Source organism: Durio zibethinus, chromosome 8, assembly GCF_047325235.1.
Source record: "Durio zibethinus cultivar Kanyao isolate XHJ-2024 chromosome 8, ASM4732523v1, whole genome shotgun sequence".
Classification (NCBI taxonomy): domain Eukaryota; kingdom Viridiplantae; phylum Streptophyta; class Magnoliopsida; order Malvales; family Malvaceae; genus Durio; species Durio zibethinus.
This window is the reverse complement of record NC_143169.1, coordinates 3,309,308-3,331,718: the sequence shown is the minus strand read 5'-3', so window position 1 is coordinate 3,331,718 and position 22,411 is coordinate 3,309,308. Positions and strand designations below refer to the sequence as shown.

General features: G+C 28.9%; 1 protein-coding gene and 2 non-coding genes across 4 annotated transcripts; 1 reads left to right on the top strand and 2 right to left on the bottom strand.

Annotated features, from left to right (window-relative positions):
* The first annotated feature begins 8,770 nt into the window (after positions 1-8,770).
* LOC111278808 (uncharacterized) lies at positions 8,771-10,784 on the top strand. Of its 2 annotated transcripts, XM_089764586.1 has the most exons (3): positions 8,771-8,873; positions 9,563-10,352; positions 10,434-10,784. In XM_089764586.1, the coding sequence occupies exons 2-3, from the start codon at positions 9,585-9,587 to the stop codon at positions 10,542-10,544; spliced, it is 879 nt and encodes a 292-aa protein (XP_089620712.1). In that variant the 5' UTR covers positions 8,771-8,873; positions 9,563-9,584; the 3' UTR covers positions 10,545-10,784. The 2 variants fall into 2 exon arrangements, with proteins under 2 accessions (XP_089620712.1, XP_022721199.1); XM_022865464.2 differs by having other exon boundaries at positions 9,563-10,784.
* Positions 10,785-11,505: 721 nt separating this feature from the next.
* On the bottom strand, positions 11,506-11,590 carry LOC149517321 (small nucleolar RNA snoR114). Its single transcript, XR_016344430.1, has one exon. It is a non-coding gene; the product is annotated as a small nucleolar RNA snoR114 (small nucleolar RNA).
* A 6-nt stretch (positions 11,591-11,596) lies between these two features.
* On the bottom strand, positions 11,597-11,667 carry TRNAG-GCC (transfer RNA glycine (anticodon GCC)). Its single transcript has one exon. It is a non-coding gene; the product is annotated as a tRNA-Gly (tRNA).
* Between the last annotated feature and the right edge of the window lie 10,744 nt (positions 11,668-22,411).

Genomic DNA, 22,411 nt, shown 5'->3' with positions numbered 1-22,411 from the left:
GGATGTTGAGGCTAAGGGTTTGCATGTGTTCATATTTGAATTTAAATTTACTGTATGTTAATTTTTAAAGTGATTATATGAAGTAATTGAATTAATCTTCAAAAATATTCATAGTTCTTTAGGTATTGATATTAATAACCCAATTTAAGTATGAACATATGTATAAATGCATTATACAGGTTGTTATGTTTTTAAGTGTGATAGTGATTCAAGAAAGGGTGAATTTGATCTCTTCAAATTTTTTTCAAATAATAATATTAATATAATTGAATGAAAAATTAAAATCAATATTAAAATATGATGCAAATAACAATAAATTGATAATCTTAAAGCAAATGCAAAGTAAAGAGATAGGGATAAAGAAATCAAACACAAAGATTTATAGATATTTGGTCTTTTTTCACAAAGTAATTACATCCTTTCTTCTTGGTTATTCACACCAAGGTTTTAATCCATTATTCTTGAATTGAAAATACAATCTTATCTTTTTCTTTCAAGGGCTTAAGATAGAAACCTTTATCTTTTGTAGTATTTTACTCAATCTTATTACAAAGCTCTCAAGAGGATTCTTTACCTCTTGTTTTTTTTCACCTTTGTATATCAAAAGTAATTTTATAAACAATAGAACAATTTCTCTAAATGAAGGTGTTTGTTAAGTTTAAGTACAAAAAAATGATGAATGAACAATAAATATGATTTGGATATAATAATTACAAAGATATATTTTTTTAGAAAATTTGAATTTGAATTTTGTTTGATTCATTAGAAAGTACACGTAAAGAGCATTCCAATCATATAAGATTCAAATATTAAAACTTTGTGAATTAATACAAAAAAATAAAACAAGTTAAATGTTAGAAAATTCTATTCTTATAAAATAACTTTTTAAAGTTAATCTATTTCTCAAAATTAATATTATCAAAATTGTATTGAGTCCAAAATAAATAAGTTTACTTTAAAAATAATAATTGGATTTTCATCTAAACTCAAGTAAATAATATTTAAATATGGTTTTGATTTGAGATATAAGAAAACATAAAAAAATGTTTGTTTAAATTTTGAAAATCATATTATTTATTTAGTACCGAAATAATAAAATTTAAAAACATGTACTAAATAAATTTTTTTCAAAATTTGATCAAATTTATTTAGCTTAATGTTTTATCATTTTAAAATAACAGCCAATTCAAGGCTAACAATCTCTCCTTTGTTAATATAACAAAATTTAAAAATAAATTTTCTTGATAAAAAAACACTTTCTTTAAGACATTTAAGATTTTTAAAAAATATTTTAAAAAACTACTATTAAACTTTACATAACAAAACTCTCTCTTAGTTAATACATTTTAATCCAACATAACTCAACAAATATATGTTAATAAAATAAATCAAATAAGCACAAGCAAACATATATATGTCAAGCACAAGCAAATTTGTCTATACGATATTTTTTTTTTGTCATAGCAAAAAAGTATGAGCATATTAATGAATAAATAAACACAAAAATGCATCATTAACAAATATATTTATAAAACATTTTTTCTTCCTTTTGTTTAAGCTCTTTATATCAAATGTTTAAGCTCTTATATCAATTGCTATAAGCATACAAAAAGAAATATATTTAAACTTACCTTTTTTTTTGTCATTTTAAAAGAAAGAGAAATCAATTCAAGGCATAGGATAAAATACATGATACCAATAATATCAAAAATATTTTTGAATGCCTATAATCAAGTGATGTTCACAATCAAGTTCAAATACATGTATTCAAACACAAAAGCATAAATTCTAATATATTCAATTTTAGCTTTTTAGCACAAGTCATCAAATTTACTATATGAAATTTATGAGCAAAAGATAATGAATGTTATGCAACCTACTCATAAATCATGTTATTGTAGATGTGCTTAGAATATAAAACATCAATAGCAATTAAGCATAAATTCAAGTACATATATTTAAGCTCATACCAAATGTTAAGAATACCAATTGTAAAAGGAATGTCATCAATAAAAATACCAATTGCTATCACAAAATAACTCATTTTAATCTAAGTAAAATTGTATTCTAAGATTTTTTTTTTAAAAATAAGGAGGTAATCAATTTAAGACACACAATTTGCATGAAAGATATAAGCAACAAGGATCACACATATTAAACAAGCATCAATGAAAGTTCAAAAGATTTATTAGCAATTTTGTCCAGTAACTTTAAAAGATCACACATATTTCAAGCATATAAAAGATTTAATCAATAATTCTAATATGATAAAATTAATATTTCACAAGCACAATCTATCCAAAATAAGATTCATAAGCTTATACATATGTAATGATTCACGAGTACTAATCAGTAATGAGGTTTACTTATCATGTCATAATAAAGATTGTATAAGTATGATTTTTCAAACATGATGAGCACATATGCTATAACAAATAAATAATGAAAGTGTAATCATTCAAATATAATCTAAATTATTTCAATGAATAGCAATGTACTTAATTTAAACACATACAAGTATTCAATCATAATACATAAGCAATATACCTATTTAAAAAAGTATGCAAGTATTAGGCATAATTTAGTACTTGTCATCTCAATGATCTCAATCAATGAACATATATAAACATTATAAATTTATAATTCATAATCCATGAGTCAAATCAATTTAAAAATCAAGAAATCAGCATAGCCAACTCATAGCCATGTTCAAAGATTCATTTTAAACAAATATTCATACAAAAAATATATATATTAATCACATAAAGGCAATCAATAACTATGCATGAATATTAATCAAAGTAAATTAAGCAATCCAAGCTTTAAAAAAATTATTAAGACAATTTTTATCAAATAGCTTGTTGACTATTTTATACAAAGTGTTCATATGTTCAAACATAATATCTCATTTTTGTACACAATCAAAGCATTCAAAAACAAATAAGTCTTTTAAGCACATAGCAAAGCAAGCATGTATTCAAACTCATTCATCATAGGCACATAGTATAGAGTCGATACATTTACCTTCATTTATGTCAAGCTAGATTGTTTTACTCATTTGGCTTTGAGTTCTTCATTTCAAATTTTTGAGCAAATCTTTAAGGTAATTGAGTTTGATTGATAAAGATGCCTTGCTTGCTATACTTGAAAGTTTAAAATGAATATTGACCCATTCATGCCTATTTCAAGTTCTCTTAGCATAGACTTAGAAAATTTCTTGACAAAAGATTTTCATTAGAAGCATAAAAAAAATCAATTGATAAAAATTATACCAATTGTTAGAAAATTAATTTCACATTCTAAGTCACTGTAGGCAAAAGAAATTTTGTTCATTAAACACAAGTTGCCAATAGCAAAAGAGATATATACTTGAGCTAGAGGTCATATATAAATTTAAACATAAAATAATACAAGAATGGCACTAAGATAAAAGTTTTCATGTAATGTGCAAAAGTCAATTTATGAGAATAATGAACATAAGGAAGACATATTCAATATTCAAAATTTTTCAAGAAAACACAAAAGAATATGTCAAATGCCATATAGAAATTGAAAGCATAAGGAAGAAATTTATAATAAAAAACATGATCAATAAAATTTCATCACAAACAAATTAAAGGCTATCATCAACAATGACTTAAGGCAAACATAAGCATTATAAGAAAATCACTTACTTAAGCCATGTTACAAGTATGTCAAGTAATGCTCAATCATATTCATGTAAGTACACACTTGATAAGAATAATAGATGAATCACCAACACATATTATTTTAAAAAATAAGTAGTTCATTAATTTAAAAACATAAATTAAGAGATAAAACATTTAAGTATAAGAGCAAGCATATCACAAAATTATTTTAAATTAAGAAACAAACAATTTAAGCACTTTCAAATAACAAGTATTAAGGTCAAGTTGAACTAATTATCATATAAACATATATATTGACCAAAAACATAGATGAACAAAGAATCAATATATATCTTTTAAGCATATAAAGTTCATCAATTCATCAACACAAGAGAAGAAATAAATCTTGAATTAATAAGGATAAAGAATAAAAGTATATTTCAAGACTATTTCATAAGAAATCAAAAAATGAACAATCAAACTCCAATATTTATGATTCAAGCACAAGATGATCATCAATTTCTAAAATCACAAATCAAAAGTTAAAACAATTGAGAATAAAATAATTAAGTTTAACTAATATTTTCCAAAATCCAGCGTTATCAACAAGTGGAGCAATTCCAAACATCATAGTTATATAGGATTATTCAACAATGACAAATCAAAATGTATAAAAATCACAAAAATCATTTTCATCATGCCAAAATCATTCAAACAAATGTATTTATATAAAATACAATAGAACAATCCATTTAAAGCTTAATATGTCTAAGATTTTGATTTTTGCACTTTAAAACTCATTTTTGCTTGAAAAATACCTTAATAAATCTCAAAACTAGTAAAGCTCATTTTAACCATCTTAAACCTTTCCAACAAGTTTCAAATGACAAAACAAAGTTGTTCAAGTGGTCATTTGGTTTTAGAAATAAGAAAATAAAAAATTCAATTCTTAAACCTTATATTTCCTTGAAAAAGGCTATTAAGATGGACAAATATGTTTAAACTCACCTTTAAGCTCTTTAAACCATTTAGAAAAGTTTTATATCACACTTTGAAAAAGTTCAAATGGTTTTTATGCCCATAAATGTTCAAAACAAGATTTCATATTTTAAGTTCTAAAATCTTCCGAAACTTGCATATAGCATTTATGAAAAAAATGAAACCATTGTAAGTTATCGGTTTTCTTTATTTGAGCAAGTTTAAATCATTGAATTCAAGATATTCAAATTCATTTTACAATTAAACACTTGCTAAAATAAAATTTCATATTTTAAGATTTGACAATATAAAATTTCAAGATCATTAAGCATTGTATGCTCATCCTAAGTTTGGTCATAAATAGAAAAATAATTATGCACATAATTTATCTCAACAAGCACCAATAATAATTTCACGAAGCATGATATCATCAATGTCAATTATTCATAAACAAATTCATGCTTAAACACAAGTTCTAAAAACAAGCATATCTCAAGAATATACAAAATCAATTTCATCAACAATATCATGATCATTCATGCAATTCTATTCTTAAGAGCATTCATGAATTCTCCCTATTATTATCATACCCAATATATTCATAATCATAGTAAATATTCTCCTAAAAATATATCTTAAGCAAATAGGCATTAAACACAATTCCAACAAGTATGAGGAATATTTATATCAAAATTGTTCACTCGAAAATAAAATGCATACTTAATCAAGCTCATATATGTCATATAAAATTCTCATATTCAAGATATATAAAAAAAGTATATATCAATAACCATTGAGCATTCAACATTTGATAAGAATAGGCAATCAATTTCAAATTAATAAATGTTTAGAGGTTACCATTCTCCATTATGTGTCTAGAATTTCATTCTTTAAAATCACATTGTAACTTTTTACTCTAGCACACCTATAAGAGACATTCTTCATTTAATTTTTTATACCCAAATTGCTTTAGGTTTTTGAGAGTTAGTCACAAAATCTCTAATACTTTTAAGAACCCATACTTGTCTAATTCTAAATGAGACTTTTTTTCTAATAGGACAAGTAGGTATAGTATGACCACGAAAATAACAAATATTACATTTAATCATTTCAGTACTTAATGAACTCTTTAAAAACTTTTATTTTTCATTCATTAATTCATCAAATTTCTTTTTCAAAACAATGTTTTCTTTCTTTAAAAATTTATTTCTACTTTGAGAGATTTCAAAATCTATTTTTAATTTTTCATTTTTCCAAAATATTTTTTACATTCATCAAAAAATCATTTTCGACATTCAATTTTGAAATCATTTTCTTATATTTCCTCTTCATTGATTCATATTCAACATATAGCTCATTATAAACATATTGCAATTCATCAAAAGTATATGAATTTGAATCAATAGAATTATATGTTATCTTCGGATCTTTAAAAGTCATGAGACATGATGCATTTTAATTAGATTGTTATCTTTCATGTATTTCATCTAACTTCTTTCACATCTCATTTGAGGTTGAACACTTTGATATCAAGTTGAAGTTGTGGGAGTCAAGAGCTCTATATAATAATTACTTGGCCTTGGTTTCATCTATCACTTACTTCATGTAGTTTGCATCATTTGAAAGAATTTCAAGCCCTTTCTTTATCACATTTCAAACTCTAAAATCTTGGGTCATTGTGAACACCTTCATCTTCATTCTTCATTCACAAAATTTAAATTTATCAAATATAGGACATTTGAGGACTTCTTCACCATCTTGAAACCTAAATTAAGTCATAGGATCTTTACTTAAGGTGGTTAAACCTACAAAAAGAGATTAAAGCTCTGATACCAATTGTTATCTTTTTAGGTGAGATGATAATCCAAGAGAAGAATGAATTGGATCTCTTTAAATTCTTTTCAAACAATGATTTTAATATAATTGAATGCAAAATTAAAATCAACATTAAAATACGTGCAAATAACAATAAATTGGTAATCTTGAAGCAAATGCGAAGTAAAGAGATAAGGATAAAAGAAATCAAATACAAAGATTTATAAAGGTTTAGTCTTTTTTCATAAGGCACCTCCATCCTTTCTTCTTGGTTATCCACATTAAGGCTTCAATCCACTAATCTTGAATTAAAAATATAACTTTATATTTTTCTCTCTAACGCTTAAGATAGAAACCTCTAACCTTTGTAATATTTTACCCAATCTCACTATAAAGTTCTCAAGAAGATACCCCACCTCTTACTCTATTCCACTTTTATAGATCAAAAGTAATTTTGCAAATAATAGAATAATCTCTCTAAAGCTAGGTTGCTAAATTTAAGTACAAGAAAATGATAAATGAACAACAAATAAGATTTGGATATAATAAATACAAAGATATATAATTTAAAGCTCTAAAACTCTTGATTTTTTTTTTAGAGAATGAATATGTGGTTTGTTTGATCTTGCTCTCTTGATTCATCAACCTTCTTAATGTGTTAGAATATCCAATTTATAGAGACAATGAGGAACTAGCCATTTAGGGATGGTTTGGAGTTGAAAATACCCGTTGAAGCCTGAAAAACTAACCGTTGAAACATTTTTGGGCATAGATGATCGATTAATTTTGATAGGGGATCGATCTTGTATCTTACCTGATCGATCCTTTCTTGTAAGGGATCGATCCCTTTTGGTGTTTTTCAAATATATTTTATTTTTGTAAGAAAAATCTATTGATTCATTACAAGAAGGAATCAATTGGTTTAATTGAGGGATCAATCTTGTAACCCAAGGGATTAATCTAGTTAAGCTGAGCATTTGTATCCTATTTCGCACTCTACTTACTAATTTGATCATATTTTGAGTTATACAATTTCATATCAAAAACTGTTTTAAGATTTAGAAATTAAACTTCAAGAGTTTTTTATCCATATAAAATTCATCACCTAATTCATTGTATATTATAGTGAATTTTTAAAATTACACATTGTACAATTTTTAGACAACTACAAAGTGTTTATTAAAATTTAAAATCTTTTCTTAGAAAATTTGAATTTGATTTTGATTTTGTTTGATCAATTAGAAAATAGACTTTAAAAGCTTTCTAACCATATAAAATTCAAATATTAAAACTTTGTGAATTAATATAGAAAAATAAAACAAGTTTAATGTTAGAAAACTTTATTCATGTAAAACAACTTTCTTAAGTTAATCTATTTGTCAAAACCAATATTATCAAAATTGTATTGAGTCCAAAATGAATAAATTCACTTTAAAAATAACAATTGGACTTTTATTTAAACTTAAATAAATAATGTTTAAAGATAGTTTTGATTTGAAATATAAGAAAACATAAATAAATGTTTGTTTAAACTTTAAAAATCATATTATTTATTTATTATCAAAATAATAAAATTTAAGAACATGCACTAAATAAATCTTTTTCAAAATTTTGATTAAGTTTATTTAGCTTAATGTTTTATCATTTCAAAATAAGAATCAATTCAAGGCTAACACAAGTTGTAAAGAAACAGCAAGATACACTTCAAGCATTAGAAGATTTAGTAAACCATTTGTAAAAGGTCATTTTTAAATGTTTTGTAGACCGAAGATCTATGATGTTGTGTGTTAGGAGTTTATGCTTCCATATAATTTCCCTTTTTTTAGCATGAGGTCATATCACTTATAATTATTGTATTACAATTAACCAATCACAATTTAGAATTGTATAAAATTCGATATGAAACCCACATTTATAGATGGTGAATTCTTACATAATTTTTTATTATGATTGAAAATTATTAATACTGTAATAAAAAAATTGTCAAAAAAATATTTGGGTTTTAGCATGGGTTTGAGCTATTCTTTTTAACATGTTAGTTTATAAGCTACTCTTTCTTGTTATTTTCAAAATGAAAAGTTATCATCATAAGTTAAATTATTTGTTGGAAAAGTATTGGATCTTTAATTTTTTATTAGAGTTTAAATATGAAACTTTCATATATTAAAAAAATAATTTGCCAAAAAAAGTACTAAAAAAATAAAAAAAAATTTAATATATTGATTGTGACATAGGGAGTTAGAAAATTATTTTATTTAATTTTAAATTGCTATTACTTTTAATATTATTGTTAATAAAATACTAATTACCAAAAAAATGTTATATTCCAATTTTGCCCACTTAGCATTTAGCAAAAGAAAAATGGCAGTGGCGTTTTATAAATGCCTTTACCATTTCCCTCCGCAATTTCAAGCATTCAACAGCTTTGGCGCGATCTTCATTTTCTCTAAGGTAAGCCCTCCCCCAATTCCCTCCGTTTGTTTCTTAAGAAAATGAATGAAAATTATTTCTTGTTCTTTTGCGTCCAAGATCTTCTGAGTTCTCCATCTACATGGAAACATAATAAAAGTCGAATTTGTCGATCTTTTTTTTTTTTTCAAAATTTCTTCTATTTTCAGAGCAGTAAAACATGAGGTTAAAGGACTAAAAATCGGCTGAATTTGAAGAATTGATTTCAAATTCAGTATTTCTCGTGGAATTTTACATACTATTGCTTATTTCTTCGTTTTCTTGATTTTAAGCTATTTCTTGCATATTTCTGGAATGTTTGATTATTTATTTATTTATTATGGAATACTGTTGGTATTTAATTTTCTATATAAAATTGGTTTGGGATCAACTTTTCCTAATTCAAAAGATGTAGATTGATGTCTTTTCTTTTTTCTTTTTTGACTATAATTTGTATTTCCTTTGAACTGTGTTTGAAATCTTTCTGCAATCTTTACGCTTTTACGGTTTAGCTAATTATAATTATGAGATTTAAGCTGATAAGATAATCATCATAAAAGCAACCATTTATCACTCTATTTCAATAATATGAAAGGTATTTATATCTGCTTGAAGGCGCAGCACTAAGTACTAACTGATTTTTTCCCCTTTGCTCTCACCCATGGTAATACCTTGGATTACACCTGGAGTAGCCAGAAGAGAGGAAGGCTGATAATGAAGTTTAAGGCATTTCTATCTGAACATGGTGTGAATCTCTTAGAAAGGCGGTTTCTACCAGCCCTAGACAAAATGGGCAAGATATGTCATTTATTTCTTACCAGAGACCATGCGATCTTCCTCCACAACCTTTTGAATGGCGATGGGGTTCAGTGCATTGCTCAGTTTCGCAAGGAAGCTCTCTTTGATGACTATCGGATCTCAAGTCAGAATGAGGACCGCATTGCCTTCACAATTGATGTATCCCTTCTGCTTCGTGCTGTTCGGAGTAGTGTAAGTATATGTACTGAATTTGGCAATGGGCCTTCTGCCAACCGTCTCCAAATTAAATTGGTTAAGAAGTTGCCTCCCAATTGTACTCAGCCAATGCCTTTTCTTACCTTTGAAACCAAGGGTTATAAATCTGCAGTCATTCAGGATGTACCAATATCAAAACCTTTATCTAGGGCTGAAGTGCTTGAGCTGCAAACTGCACTTGATGTGGCACAAGAACTACCTCAGACTCTGGTTCAAGTTCCAGATTTGAATCAATTGCAGAACTTTGTGGAACGGATGAAGCATGTTGGTGATTTGCTAAATGTCGCTATAAGCAAGTATGGAGATCTACATGTGCAAATCTCAACAACTTTGATCACACTTGGTGCTGAATTCCGTAAATTGTTGGTTATTGGAGAACAAGCTGAAGCTCCATCAGAGGAAAGAAATCTGAGCGCTCAGACTCGGTCGGAAAGGGCAATCTCGAGGGGAGACGCTCAGAGTGTTCAAGTGAGTATAAGACACTTTTCTAGGAGCCTTCAGTGTCACCTGGCAAAGCCTGACTGTGCTTTTTATGGGATTGCTCCGCAGGGTGCTTGTTTGACGGTGATATTTCAGTTCTTCATTCCTGGTACACGTCAAACTGATAAATCAATCAGTCTACATTGCAGGCTTCCTGTACTTGATCCAGGGTCAAGTTGAATTCAATCAGTTTGCCATCAATAGCTACTTTTCAGCCAGAACTAGTAATTTTCAAGTAGCTTGTGGCCTGGCAATCCATGTAACCATTACATTCCAGAAGACTTCCTCAAAGTCCGAACTTTGAAGCATATGTTACTTATGAAAGCAATTTGAGAATAGGTAGAATTAAGTACAAAAATGATTTTATCGTTAGTAATGTATGTTGAATACAAGATTAGAAATAGTCCATTTCTTAATGAACTCTTCTGGTCTTCCTTCTCAATGAAACAACAGATATGTGAATGTGAAGATAAACTCTAAGTCTACCGCATAGTAAGAGTTTAGGTCTCCCTTAAATAGAACAGTGATACAGTAAAAGAATAACTACTGTAGAGCTTGCAGCTCTCGTTCTGGTCCTATCCTACTAGTCATGTAGGAGTTACATTAGTTAAAGGGAAACTTTGATACTAGGCTTTTTGAAACTAAACTTAGTAATTTTAGATATGATATAATGATGCTACATGAAAACAATATGAAAAAAAAAAAGATTTAAAATTTTAACAAAAATTATATATAAATTTGACAAAAACTAAAAAGTATGTTTAGTGTTGGCTTGTCAATATAATGGTAATATAATAATTTTTATATTTTATATATGTTTCATGCGAAATAAACATGACATATATGCACAAACTATCAATTTACTTGAAACAATCAGTCCTGGAATAACCTTTGATCATTGTGTTCGGAAGGAAGATGGTTTTTGGTTCGGCAATTTTATTGAACATTTTAAGTGCATGGTCCATGCAACAAAAGGATATAATTTTGTTTTGGGAAATGAGTTGTTTTGATAAGCCTGCTTTTATGGTTGGGCAGTGGATTTGTTTGACAAAAATGGGCTGCTCAAATTGGCAAAGGAGTTGCACTGGGTTTGCTTTGCATTTCAATTTTCAACTTCGAAAAAGAAAATGGAAAAGTAATGAAGCTCAGTAGCGCTGTTGACGTCTGTAGATCGGACAACTGTGAAGGACCCTTCCATCACGAGAGCGCAACTATCATCACAGCTCCAGGAATGCACCAGCCGGGAATCGAACCCGGGTCTGTACCGTGGCAGGGTACTATTCTACCACTAGACCACTGGTGCTTGTTGGAAAAACAAAAAAACCATATCTTCTTCTAGCTATGACCAAGAAAAGATTATCAAATATACCCAAGATTGAATCATGTCAGTGTTTTGCTCATGCATGCATAACCCCAGTTTAAAGAACAAAAATAATTATTTATTCTTTTATTAAAAATAATTTAATAAAAAATATAAATTGATAGATTGATAGAGATTAATGTGAATATCAATAATATGTAAAAAAAATTATTAAAATATTACTTATAATTCAAATTTGATCGATATTTATTTAACAGTAAAAATTTTATTAATATTTTTATTAAAAATATATATCTAAAAATATATATATAAATTTATTAAAATTTTTTTAAATTTTACATACATAATTTATATAATAAAATCTTTTAATTTATCAATTTTAATTTTTAATTTTAATTTTTATATAATCATTTTTAATTAAAAACTTCATGAACTTCATTTAAAGAAGTTAGTTTAAGTCTTTCCCCCCAATTCACCTAAAGACTTCGGGACTACTATATTCTGTAAAAGATGAAAACGAAATCTATGATGATTCATACTGGAGCCAATTCTTTGCATAAATCAGAGCTTCAAGTGTCATTGGACGTAATGAACTGTAGTAATTATCCATCTTTTTTTCTCTGAGTGTCAAAAATAGAATCATAGCAACAGTAGAAAATGGTACTGACAAAATGTCGGAAGCCATCCTCGAGAGAACAGGGTACTTTTTCTTGTTTAGTTTCCACTAGCACAAAATATCTCACAATGAGTGGAATATCATCTTCTATATGCTCATCAACCGGCTCACTATCATATTCTTGGATTGGACGTCTTATCTAAGAGGCAATCGAATGTTTCTGATTTGGATCAGGATTTGCTACGATGAGTCCATCACCACTGCCAACGCCATTACCTCTTGTTCAAATAGTTTCACCTTTCATTGGAGTCATATCTGTCATGACATAGTACAAAATGTAATAATTCAGCAAACCCACATAGCATAAACAGCATTCATTTTAATTTTTAGCTTATGAAAATGGACTTTTGCAAGTTCTAAATGGCTTACAGATATTCAAATCCATAAATCATTTAAAGCTTATGAAAATTTATTTTTGTCGAAATTTATTTTCGTAAGCTTTAAAAGACATACAAAAATGGATTTCCGTAATACATGATATCACAAAAATAAAAAATCACAAACCAAGATTGTAAATCCTAAAAAATAAATTAAATAAATCAACAACAATAATTAAATCTTATCTTCAATAGATCAAATAGTAAAAAACTTGTGATTTAGGGGTTTGTTTGTTGGTTTTGGATTGAATTTAGGTAGAGTGTAGTGGGAAAATTTGAGAGAATTAAGAAGAGAGAAGAAATGATGAGTGTAAATGATATGAATGAAAATGTGAAATGTTGGAACAACGATGCAATGAGTGAAAATGTTAATCATGTATTTTAAATTATAGATGTAATTATTAACAAGGTGTGAAAATTATTTTTATGGGTTTGAAATTTCTCAATCAGCTTTTTCTATATCTAGTTTGTCTTGATACAATTAGATGAGACTTCTTCTATAAATATATAAAAATCAAAGCTTCTAACAAAATAATAATAATTTAATGTGAATAGTTTATATTTTTTACATGTGAATAATCTAAAAAATTAGCATATGTTACTAATTAATTATGCTTTCAAATTTAAAATTTAGAATTTAATTTTTTCCATTATTATAACACATTTAATGGTTCTTATTAATACATAAGGAGAGAATCTTATTTATTTTTAAATAATTAATTGACTAAAATAAATTAAAAACCAAATCAAGAATAATAGTATTTTAAATTAAGAGTAATTTATATTTAGACAATTAAAATAGTCAAGTATAATGTGATTTTAACGTGCTTAAGATAAATGAAAAAAGAGGTTTTGAAATTAGTGTATCTTATATAAATATATAAAAACAAGAAAAAGATTTACATGAAGTTTCATAAGTGAAGTTCATGAAATTTTTTATATAAATGAGTAAATAAAAACTAAAATCAAATATCAAAATCAATAGATCAAAAGATCTTATCATATAGATCAAGTGTGTAAATTTTGAAAAAATTTTAAAAAAATTTGATATATTTATTAAATAGATATTTTAGTAAAAATATGACAGAATTTTTACAATTGAATAAGTATTAATTAAATTTGAATTATAAATAATATTTTTAACAATTTTTTTTACATATTATTAATTTTCACATCGAATTCTATCAATCTATTGGTGCATGTGTTCATAATTAATTATGCATTTAAAATTTAAAATTTATTAATAAAATAAATTTAGCTTCGAATATCTTATTTTAATTATTATAACACATTCAATAGTTCTTATTAATACATAAGGAACGAATCTTATTTATTTTTAAATGATTAATTGACTAAAATAAATTAAAAACTAAATCAAGAGTAATCTTATAACTTATATAAATATATAAAAGCCAAGCCTTCAGCAAAACTGAAAATTTTTTTAATGTAGATAGTCTATATTATTGACAAATGAATAATATTTGTAGACATCCAATTGGGTCCAGGCTCAGATCAATTGGGCTTGGCCCAAATGGGTAAAACCATTTCAATTTCTATCTGATATTATTTTTATTATTATTATTTTTTTCTTTCTTTTGTATTTTTATGTATTTTTTTTATTATTATTATGTATTAATATATGTATATCTGTATTTATTTATTTTTTTATTTAGAATAGATTTATATGTAATTTATTTATATAGAATATGTATTATTATATTATTATTATTATTATTATTTTGTAATATATTTTTAGATTTATCTTATTTTATTTTATTTATTTATTTTTTAATTATCTGTCAATTTTATTCATTTATCTCTTTTTTTTTTATTATCCAATTATTATTATTATTTTTTTTTCTTTTTTGGAAGGTTGAGATTGAAGCTGAAGAATCCTACTGGGAATGGGGATTCAATAAGAAGAGTCCAGATTTGATTCAAAGATTGAATCCCCGTCCAAAGAAGAATTGGGATTGATCAGAAACTCCTGATCAATCCTTATAAAAGGGACCCTCCTGGAACAGATGAAGAACACACAGAGAAAACAGTGAGCCAGAGCTACTGATTTGAGAGGAAAAGGCGTAGAGAAGAGTATAGAAGGCTAAGAAAAGGTTTAGGAAAGTTCTGGGAATCATCAGAAATTTTTTGGGAATTTTTCAAAATTTTTTTTTTTGGGAATTTCTGAAAAATTTCAGATTCCGGTTGAATTTTTCGGCGAAGTTTGAATTTTTCGACGGAAATTCCGGCCAACCTTGAAGTTTCCGACGAAGAATCCCAGAAATCGGTGATTTTTCGACCAACTTTCGGTGAACCTCCGGTGAAATTTTCAGATTCCGGTGACATTTTTCAGAATCCGACGAAAATTCCACCGGTGTTCTTCAGCTTTTAGAGAGAAGGGAGAGAAAAAAAGAAGAAGAGAGAGAGAGGGGATGAGCGTTCTGTCGAAAAACAGAGGGAAGTGTCTTTTATACCCTCTCAAAACGACGTCGTTTTGGCCTTAAGTAACCCAAAGGATCCACGCGTTTTGTCGAGATCCGACTCGACCCGAGTGTCTACCCGCTTCCTGACCCGCGCGTGCTTTCCCCCCTCGGAGCCAAGCCAAGCCGAGCCATTTTTTCTTCCTTGAGCTGAGCCGAGCCGCTCCAGGTTTTTTTTTTTTTTTTAATTTTTTTTCATTTATTTGTTTATTTATTTTTTTTATTTATTAGATTAGGTTTATTTAATATTCTTTTTATCTTTATTTTATTTTTATTTTTGTTTTACTTTTCTTTATTTTTTATTTTTATTTATTTTTTTTATTATTCTATTTTCTTTAAATAAAAATCAAAATTTCCAAAAAAAAATATTTTTAGGGAAAAGTTGAAAGTATCAATTTTCTTTGAAAATCAAAATTTCCAAAAAAATATTTTTAGGGAAAAGTTGAAAAGTTGAAAGTATCAATTTTCCTTAAAAATAAATTTTCAAAAAAGTATTTTTGGGGAAAAGTTGAAAGTATCAATTTTCCTTGAAAATAAATTTTCAAAAAAATATTTTTGGGGAAAAGTTGAAAGTATCAATTTTTCCTCCACAAGAACAAACATCATTTCCTTCCCTTTTATTTTGATTTTGATTTTGATTTTTTCTTTAAATAATCCGACAACGGAGCCTCTGCAAGTGAAACAGTAGTTTTTTCTTGCATACTCTTGAGGTGAGAGAGTTTTCTCAATTTTCTGCTAAAAGTATTAGAGTCAATTGAGAATAATTTCCAATAATTAACTACTTGATAAAATTTTAAGGCTTTTTGGATAACACAAATTTAATCTAGTACCATCTTTTGATGGGCGTTGTGAAGGTGTTATAACCTTTCTCACACGTAACCGAACTCCCGAACCCTGTTATGGTTAGTAGACCTGAACCTATTCTTTTAGGGACCTTTAAGCTTAGATGTTCCCTGAAAAGATAGATTCCTTAGGTGGCCAATTGCACCTAGATAAAAAAAGATTGGTGGCGACTCCCTAAAAGTCAATGTCTAGCGATAGATCCCCGGATCTAGACGTTATGACAGCTTGGCAACTCCGCTGGGGACTTTGAGAGTCAGGTCAGCAAATAATTTGTGTTATCCAAAAGCCTAATAAAATTGAACCCTTTTGTATATATGTGTTATTATTCATTCATGTTTATTTACCTTGTTAATCATGTCATTCATATGCATGTGCATAACATGAGCTCTACACCCGAGCTCCGTCCCTCTAGGAGGGAGTAAAGTACCTATTGCTTTCGTAAGGTCTAATGCCTCCGCAGTGGCTAGCGAAATACTCCCACTCAAATTGAACATTTTTCACTTGTAGCCTGTAATGGGTGAGGATTAGGGTGCCTTACTAGTCTGTGATGGACAAAGATGTAAGGAACAATTTGAGGACCTTTAGACTCTGACCTTAAAATCGCATGTAGTGAACCTTAAGAGTGCCTACACCTAGGATAAAGCCCTTTCTACCCAATGATAGATCTACCCTGAAATTAGGACACAAAAAGGGTGTTTGTCTAATCATTTTGATTGTTTAACTTTGTGTATTATTTTTATCATATGTAACATTATGCATCAGCATCACTTTCATTTCATCCATGGAACTAACTATGTTGTTTGTCTGATTGTATGCATCTGTATTATTTTTTTGATCATATTTTAACACAATCATTTGCATTCATTTCATACTAGATTTCATTCAAAAAAATGTACATTTCATTTGTGTATCAAAGCATCATACATAAGGCATAGCATAACATTTCTAATCATAAGTATGATACTCAAGGTCCCAGGATAGCTCTGTCTAGCGAAAACCCTGCTCATCCATACAACACAAGATCTAGAGCAAGGCAAATGGAGGAAGAAAGCTCCCGTAGATTTGAAAAGCTAGAAAAAGCACAAAAAAAGATTGAAAGTGAACTAAGCAAGATTCTGGAGGCTCTTAATAATATGAATAAAGAAAAAATAGTTGAAGGAAATACAGGCCAGCAAGATGTGGCTGACCCTTTATACCCTCCAGGTTTTGGCCCACTTCAAGCCCAGTCTGCACAAGAGGCCCCGCCACAACATTTCGCATATCCTGGAATGCCATCAGCTTTCAACCCAGGGCAGTATAATAGCTATATAAATCTTGTATTTACTGAAAAAGTAGTAGAACCAATTCTTGATCCAGATGATTTAAAAGAGAAGGAGAAAGAAAAGATGAGAGCGAAAGTTCAGGAAAGCTTCAAGATTAGCATGCTAGAGCAGAGCCTACGGGCTGTGGAATGATTTAGCTTTTATGGGTCAGTTGATGCTGCAGGGCTCTGCCTAGTTCCTGATGTGGTTATTCTTCATAAATTTAAAGTATCAAAATTTAAAAAATATAACGATACAAAGTGCCCCAAAACCCACATTACCATGTATTGCAGGAAGATGACAGCTCATGCACATGATGAAAAACTCTTGATGCATGTCTTCCAGGATAGCCTTACTGGTTTTACTGTCAGGTGGTATGTTCAGTTGATAGGACCCATATTCGTTCCTGGAGCGATATGGCACATGACTTCATCAGTCAATATCGACATGTTATTGATTTGGCCCCTGATCGTTTGCCTTTACAGAATATGGAGAAAAAAGTAAACGAGTCTTTTAAAGAATACGCCCAGAGATGGAGAGATATAGCTTCATAGGTACAACTTCTATTGACCAAGAAAAAAACTACAGTGCTGTTTATTAGCACTTTAAAATCTCTCTATTATGAAAAGATGATAGGGAATGTAACAAAAAATTTTACCGACATGGTGATCTCTAGAGAAATTATTGAAAGTGCCATAAAAAATGGCAAGTTGAGAGGAGGAAAAACCAAGAAGACATCAGAAAAGAAAGAAGCTCAAGCTCAAGTTGTAAGCTTCGATAGACAACAATTCAGGGGTTATCAACCCTATCCATCCCAAGATTACTCTCCATACTATCCTGCTATGAATAATACCTCATCCTATCCATACCAGTTAGCTCCACAACCATCTTATTTTAGCCCTCAAGATCTTACATATAGCCTTAACATTCAAGCTCCTACAAGAACCTAAATTCGCCTTATTAACCCAGCAAGTGGTTCACGAGAACAACGAACTACTCGAGAAAAATCTGTATTTGATCCAATCCTTATGACTTATACAGAGTTATATCGAGAACTCTATAATAGCCATTTGATTGCCCCCAGCCATGTGGAACCGCTTAAACCACCCTATCCAAAGTGGTATGATCCTATAGCCCACTGCGACTACCATTATGGAAGTACTGGTCATTCTACTAAAAATCACATTGTTTTAAAGCATAAGATGCAACGGTTGATCAATGATGGAATGGTAAGTTTTGATCAGGGAAAAGTAACAACATCTAATGTTAGCACTTTGGGTGAAAGTCAAGAACAGAAAGGGTCCGAAGAGTCACAATGAATTGAGGGGCAAGATGTCAATAGAGATTCTTCACCCGATCGCATAAGGGGACAATTTTAAAAAAATGAAGATAAGGCTGGTGGAAGGTTTCTTTTGTCATTTTAGAATTTCTTTTCAAATAATGTTAGATGTCTTTTTGCAATATGACTTCACTTGTTATCATCTTAATAAGGGCAAGTTAATGCATTTCATTATATTTTCTCTTTCACTTGACCATTACTCCATGCTCTATTACCGTTCATAACTTTATACTCCCATTCTCAAATTTTGGATGATGAATATTTAGACAATGATGATAATAATTTTGGGATGTAATTTTAAAAACTTATCCATATTAATATGAGAAGATGATTTGAGCAAAAAGTAAGCTATTACTGGAGGTGAAAGAGATATGTCTTGAAGATATGTAATCTTTCATACAGGATCATGAGCTTTGTTCAATAGATGATGTTCAAGAAAAGTATTCACAATTGAGATGAAAAGTGGTCATCTTTCTTTTACCATTCGAAAAACCATTTTATTGCTACCCCTTTAAACCTATTATGATTTCTTTTTCAGAGGAACCCCAACCAAGGATCACCCTCTACACTGAAGGGTAATTTTTGAAAAAAAAAAATACCACAAAAGGTCTCAAAGATGAAAAGAGAAAGAAAAGCAAAAGAAAAATAAATGCCACACATGATTTGGGGTAAAGTAATGAGAATCCTTTGTGTGAGGAAAGAAAAAGTAGTGAAATGATGTGGGGCAAAATGCCAAGTTATATCAAATGATTCTTTGGTTTTGAACCTTTTTAATACATGTTTTGAGCCTATTATATCCATTTTTTATGACCTTTCACCTTGGCCTACATTACAACCTTGAAAAGTCTATTTGGATCAAGTGTGAATACTCAACTTGAATGATCATATGTTGAACGAAGGTATACTCATGATGAAGCAATGGAATCATGCTACATTGCTCTAAAGTTTGATGTATGAAAGATATCAACAATGGATGAAAAATGAGCAAAAAGAAAAAAGATGATGAAAAAAGAAAAAAAAAAGAGATAAAAAGAAGAAAAAAATGAAAAAATGAAAAAAAAAAGATTTTGGTAGAAAAAAAAAAGATCCAGGTCAAATGGCTCACATGAATGGAAGATCAAAGACATCTGAAGATCTTTTAAAGACTGGGGTAAAGTTCGCTAAGCTCAAGATAACTTCAGCAGTAAATGGAATGAGTTTTTGAAAAAGAATCCTAAATTAATATTGAGAATTGTCTGAATATTCATCATTTGGACATACCATTCATCCCACTAACATGTATCTAATTTTTTTTTCCCATTTGTTCTGTACCAAAATAGATTTTCATTGATTCACCTTGTGTTCTCTTATTGTTTCATCCTTAGAATGAATTGAAAAAAATGCTTGATTGCATTGTATTTGTCAGGATTTGAAATGATAATGAATGAATGAATATGTGTTTAAAAGAGTCTTGTATTCATTTGAAAAGAAATCTAAGATGATGGTAGAGACAAAATGAAGAAATGATAGAGACCTAAAAAAGACGATTTGGAAGGATATATGATGTGACCAAATAAAGAATATGATGGGGTAAATTTTGAAAAGTGGTATAACCAAGTGATGAGTACAAGGATGAATTGGTTGATATGACTAGAAAGTTATGAGTGAATGATGAGAACAATCAGTGGACAAAGTTTATTTTGGAATGGTTAATGCTGAGACACCTATGAGTAATAACCCAGTGATGGTGGATGAAATTTGTTTTGAAATTTGTTAGTGCTGAGAAATTCATTGAATGATGGTCAAGTGATGATCGATTGATGAAGCTTATTCCAAAGCATTGAGAAACTGAACAAGGAAGAATGTGAGTGGAAAAGATAATTGAGAGCTACATTGGTTCGATCTTAGAAGAGCAGTGTAATCGGATCTCTGAAGAATCAAAGGGCTTGATGCTCAAGAGAAAACTTGAGAAACTTGAGTACCATACATTGAACAAGAATTAATTGGCCAACATTTGCATAGCATGCATTGAAATTCATATGCATTTGCACAACATACACTACTTTCAGGAAAGTATAGTGTATAAATTCAAGAAGCAAGGGTGTTTCAACATCCCACATGGAGAAGACAGAGGTGAAGATATTTTGCAAAATTGAAAAAAAAAACTTGTCAGGTAAGTTCCTAATCCTTGAAATAGGATGTCTTTTGGTATCAGGGTTGATTTATAAGACCTTTGGGCATAATCTCCTGAAATTCCTTCAAACACAACTTTCAACTCTTTTGGACATGATTGTCAAGGAGCAATTTACTTTTCAAAGTTTCGTTGCCTCTGTATAGAGGAGCAATTTACTTTTCAAAAGTTATGGTGCCTCTGTTTAGAGGAGCAATTTATTTTCTAAAGTCGTGGTACCTCTGTTTAGAGGAGCAATTTACTTTTCCAAAAGTTGTGGTGCCTCTGTTTAGAGGAGCAATTTACTTTTCCAAAGTCGTGCTGCCTCTGTTTAGAGGAGCAATTTATTTTCCAAAAGTCGTGGTGCCTCTGTTTAGAGGAACAATTTACTTTTTCAAAGTCGTGCTGCCTCTGTTTAGAGGAGCAATTTACTTTCAAAGTCGTGGTGCCTCTGTTTAGAGGAGCAATTTTCGTGGTGCCTCTGTTTAGAGGAGCAATTTACTTTTCCAAAGTCGTGGTGCCTCTGTTTAGAGGAGCAATTTACTTTTCAAAGTCGTGGTGCCTCTGTTTAGAGGAGCAATTTATTTTTCAAAGTCATGGTGCCTCTGTTTAGAGGAGCAATTTATGTTTTTCAAAGTCGTTGAGCTTTTGTTTAGAGGAGCTTTGGTAAAAAATAAAAAAAACACAAAAAATAAAAAAAAACACAAAAAAAACACAAAAAAACCAAAGAAAAAACAAAAAATGACAATGTTGAGTTGAGTCTTGATTGGGTGTCTACGTCTTTGCACAATTTTTGTTTCACAGAAAATGTGCAAAGAGGGGCAGCTGTAGACACCCAATTGGGTCCAGGCCCAGATCAATTGGGCCTGACCCAAATGGGTAAAACCATTTCAATTTCTATCTGGTATTATTTTTATTATTATTATTTTTTCTTTCTTTTGTATTTTTATGTATTTTATTATTATTATTATGTATTAATATATGTATATCTGTATTTATTTATTTTTTTATTTAGAATAGATTTATATGTATTTTATTTATATAGAATATTTATTATTATATTATTATTATTATTATTTGTAATATATTTTTGGATTTATCTTATTTTATTTATTTATTTTTTAATTATCTGTCAATTTTATTCATTTATCTCATTTTTTTTATTATCCGATTATTATTATTTTTTTTTCTTTTTTGGAAGGTTGAGATTGAAGCTGAAGAATCCTATTGGGAATGGGGATTCAATCAGAAGAGTCCAGATTTGATTCAAAGATTGAATCCCCGTCCAAAGAGGAATTGGGATTGATTAGAAACTCCTGATCAATCCCTATAAAAGGGACCCTCCTGGAACAGATGAAGAACACACAGAGAAAACAGTGAGCCAAAGCTACTTATTTGAGAGGAAAAGGCATAGAGAAGAGTATAGAAGGCTAAGAAAATGTTTAGGAAAGTTCTAGGAATCATCAAAAAATTTTTGGAAATTTTTCAAAATTTTTTTTTCTGAGAATTTCTGGAAAATTCCAGATTTCGGTTGAATTTTTCGACGAAGTTTGAATTTTTTGAC

Excerpts from the sequence above, each read along its gene's own strand:
- LOC111278808 (XM_022865464.2), top strand. The coding sequence starts at position 9,585 with ATGAAGTTTAAGGCATTTCTATCTGAACATGGTGTGAATCTCTTAGAA.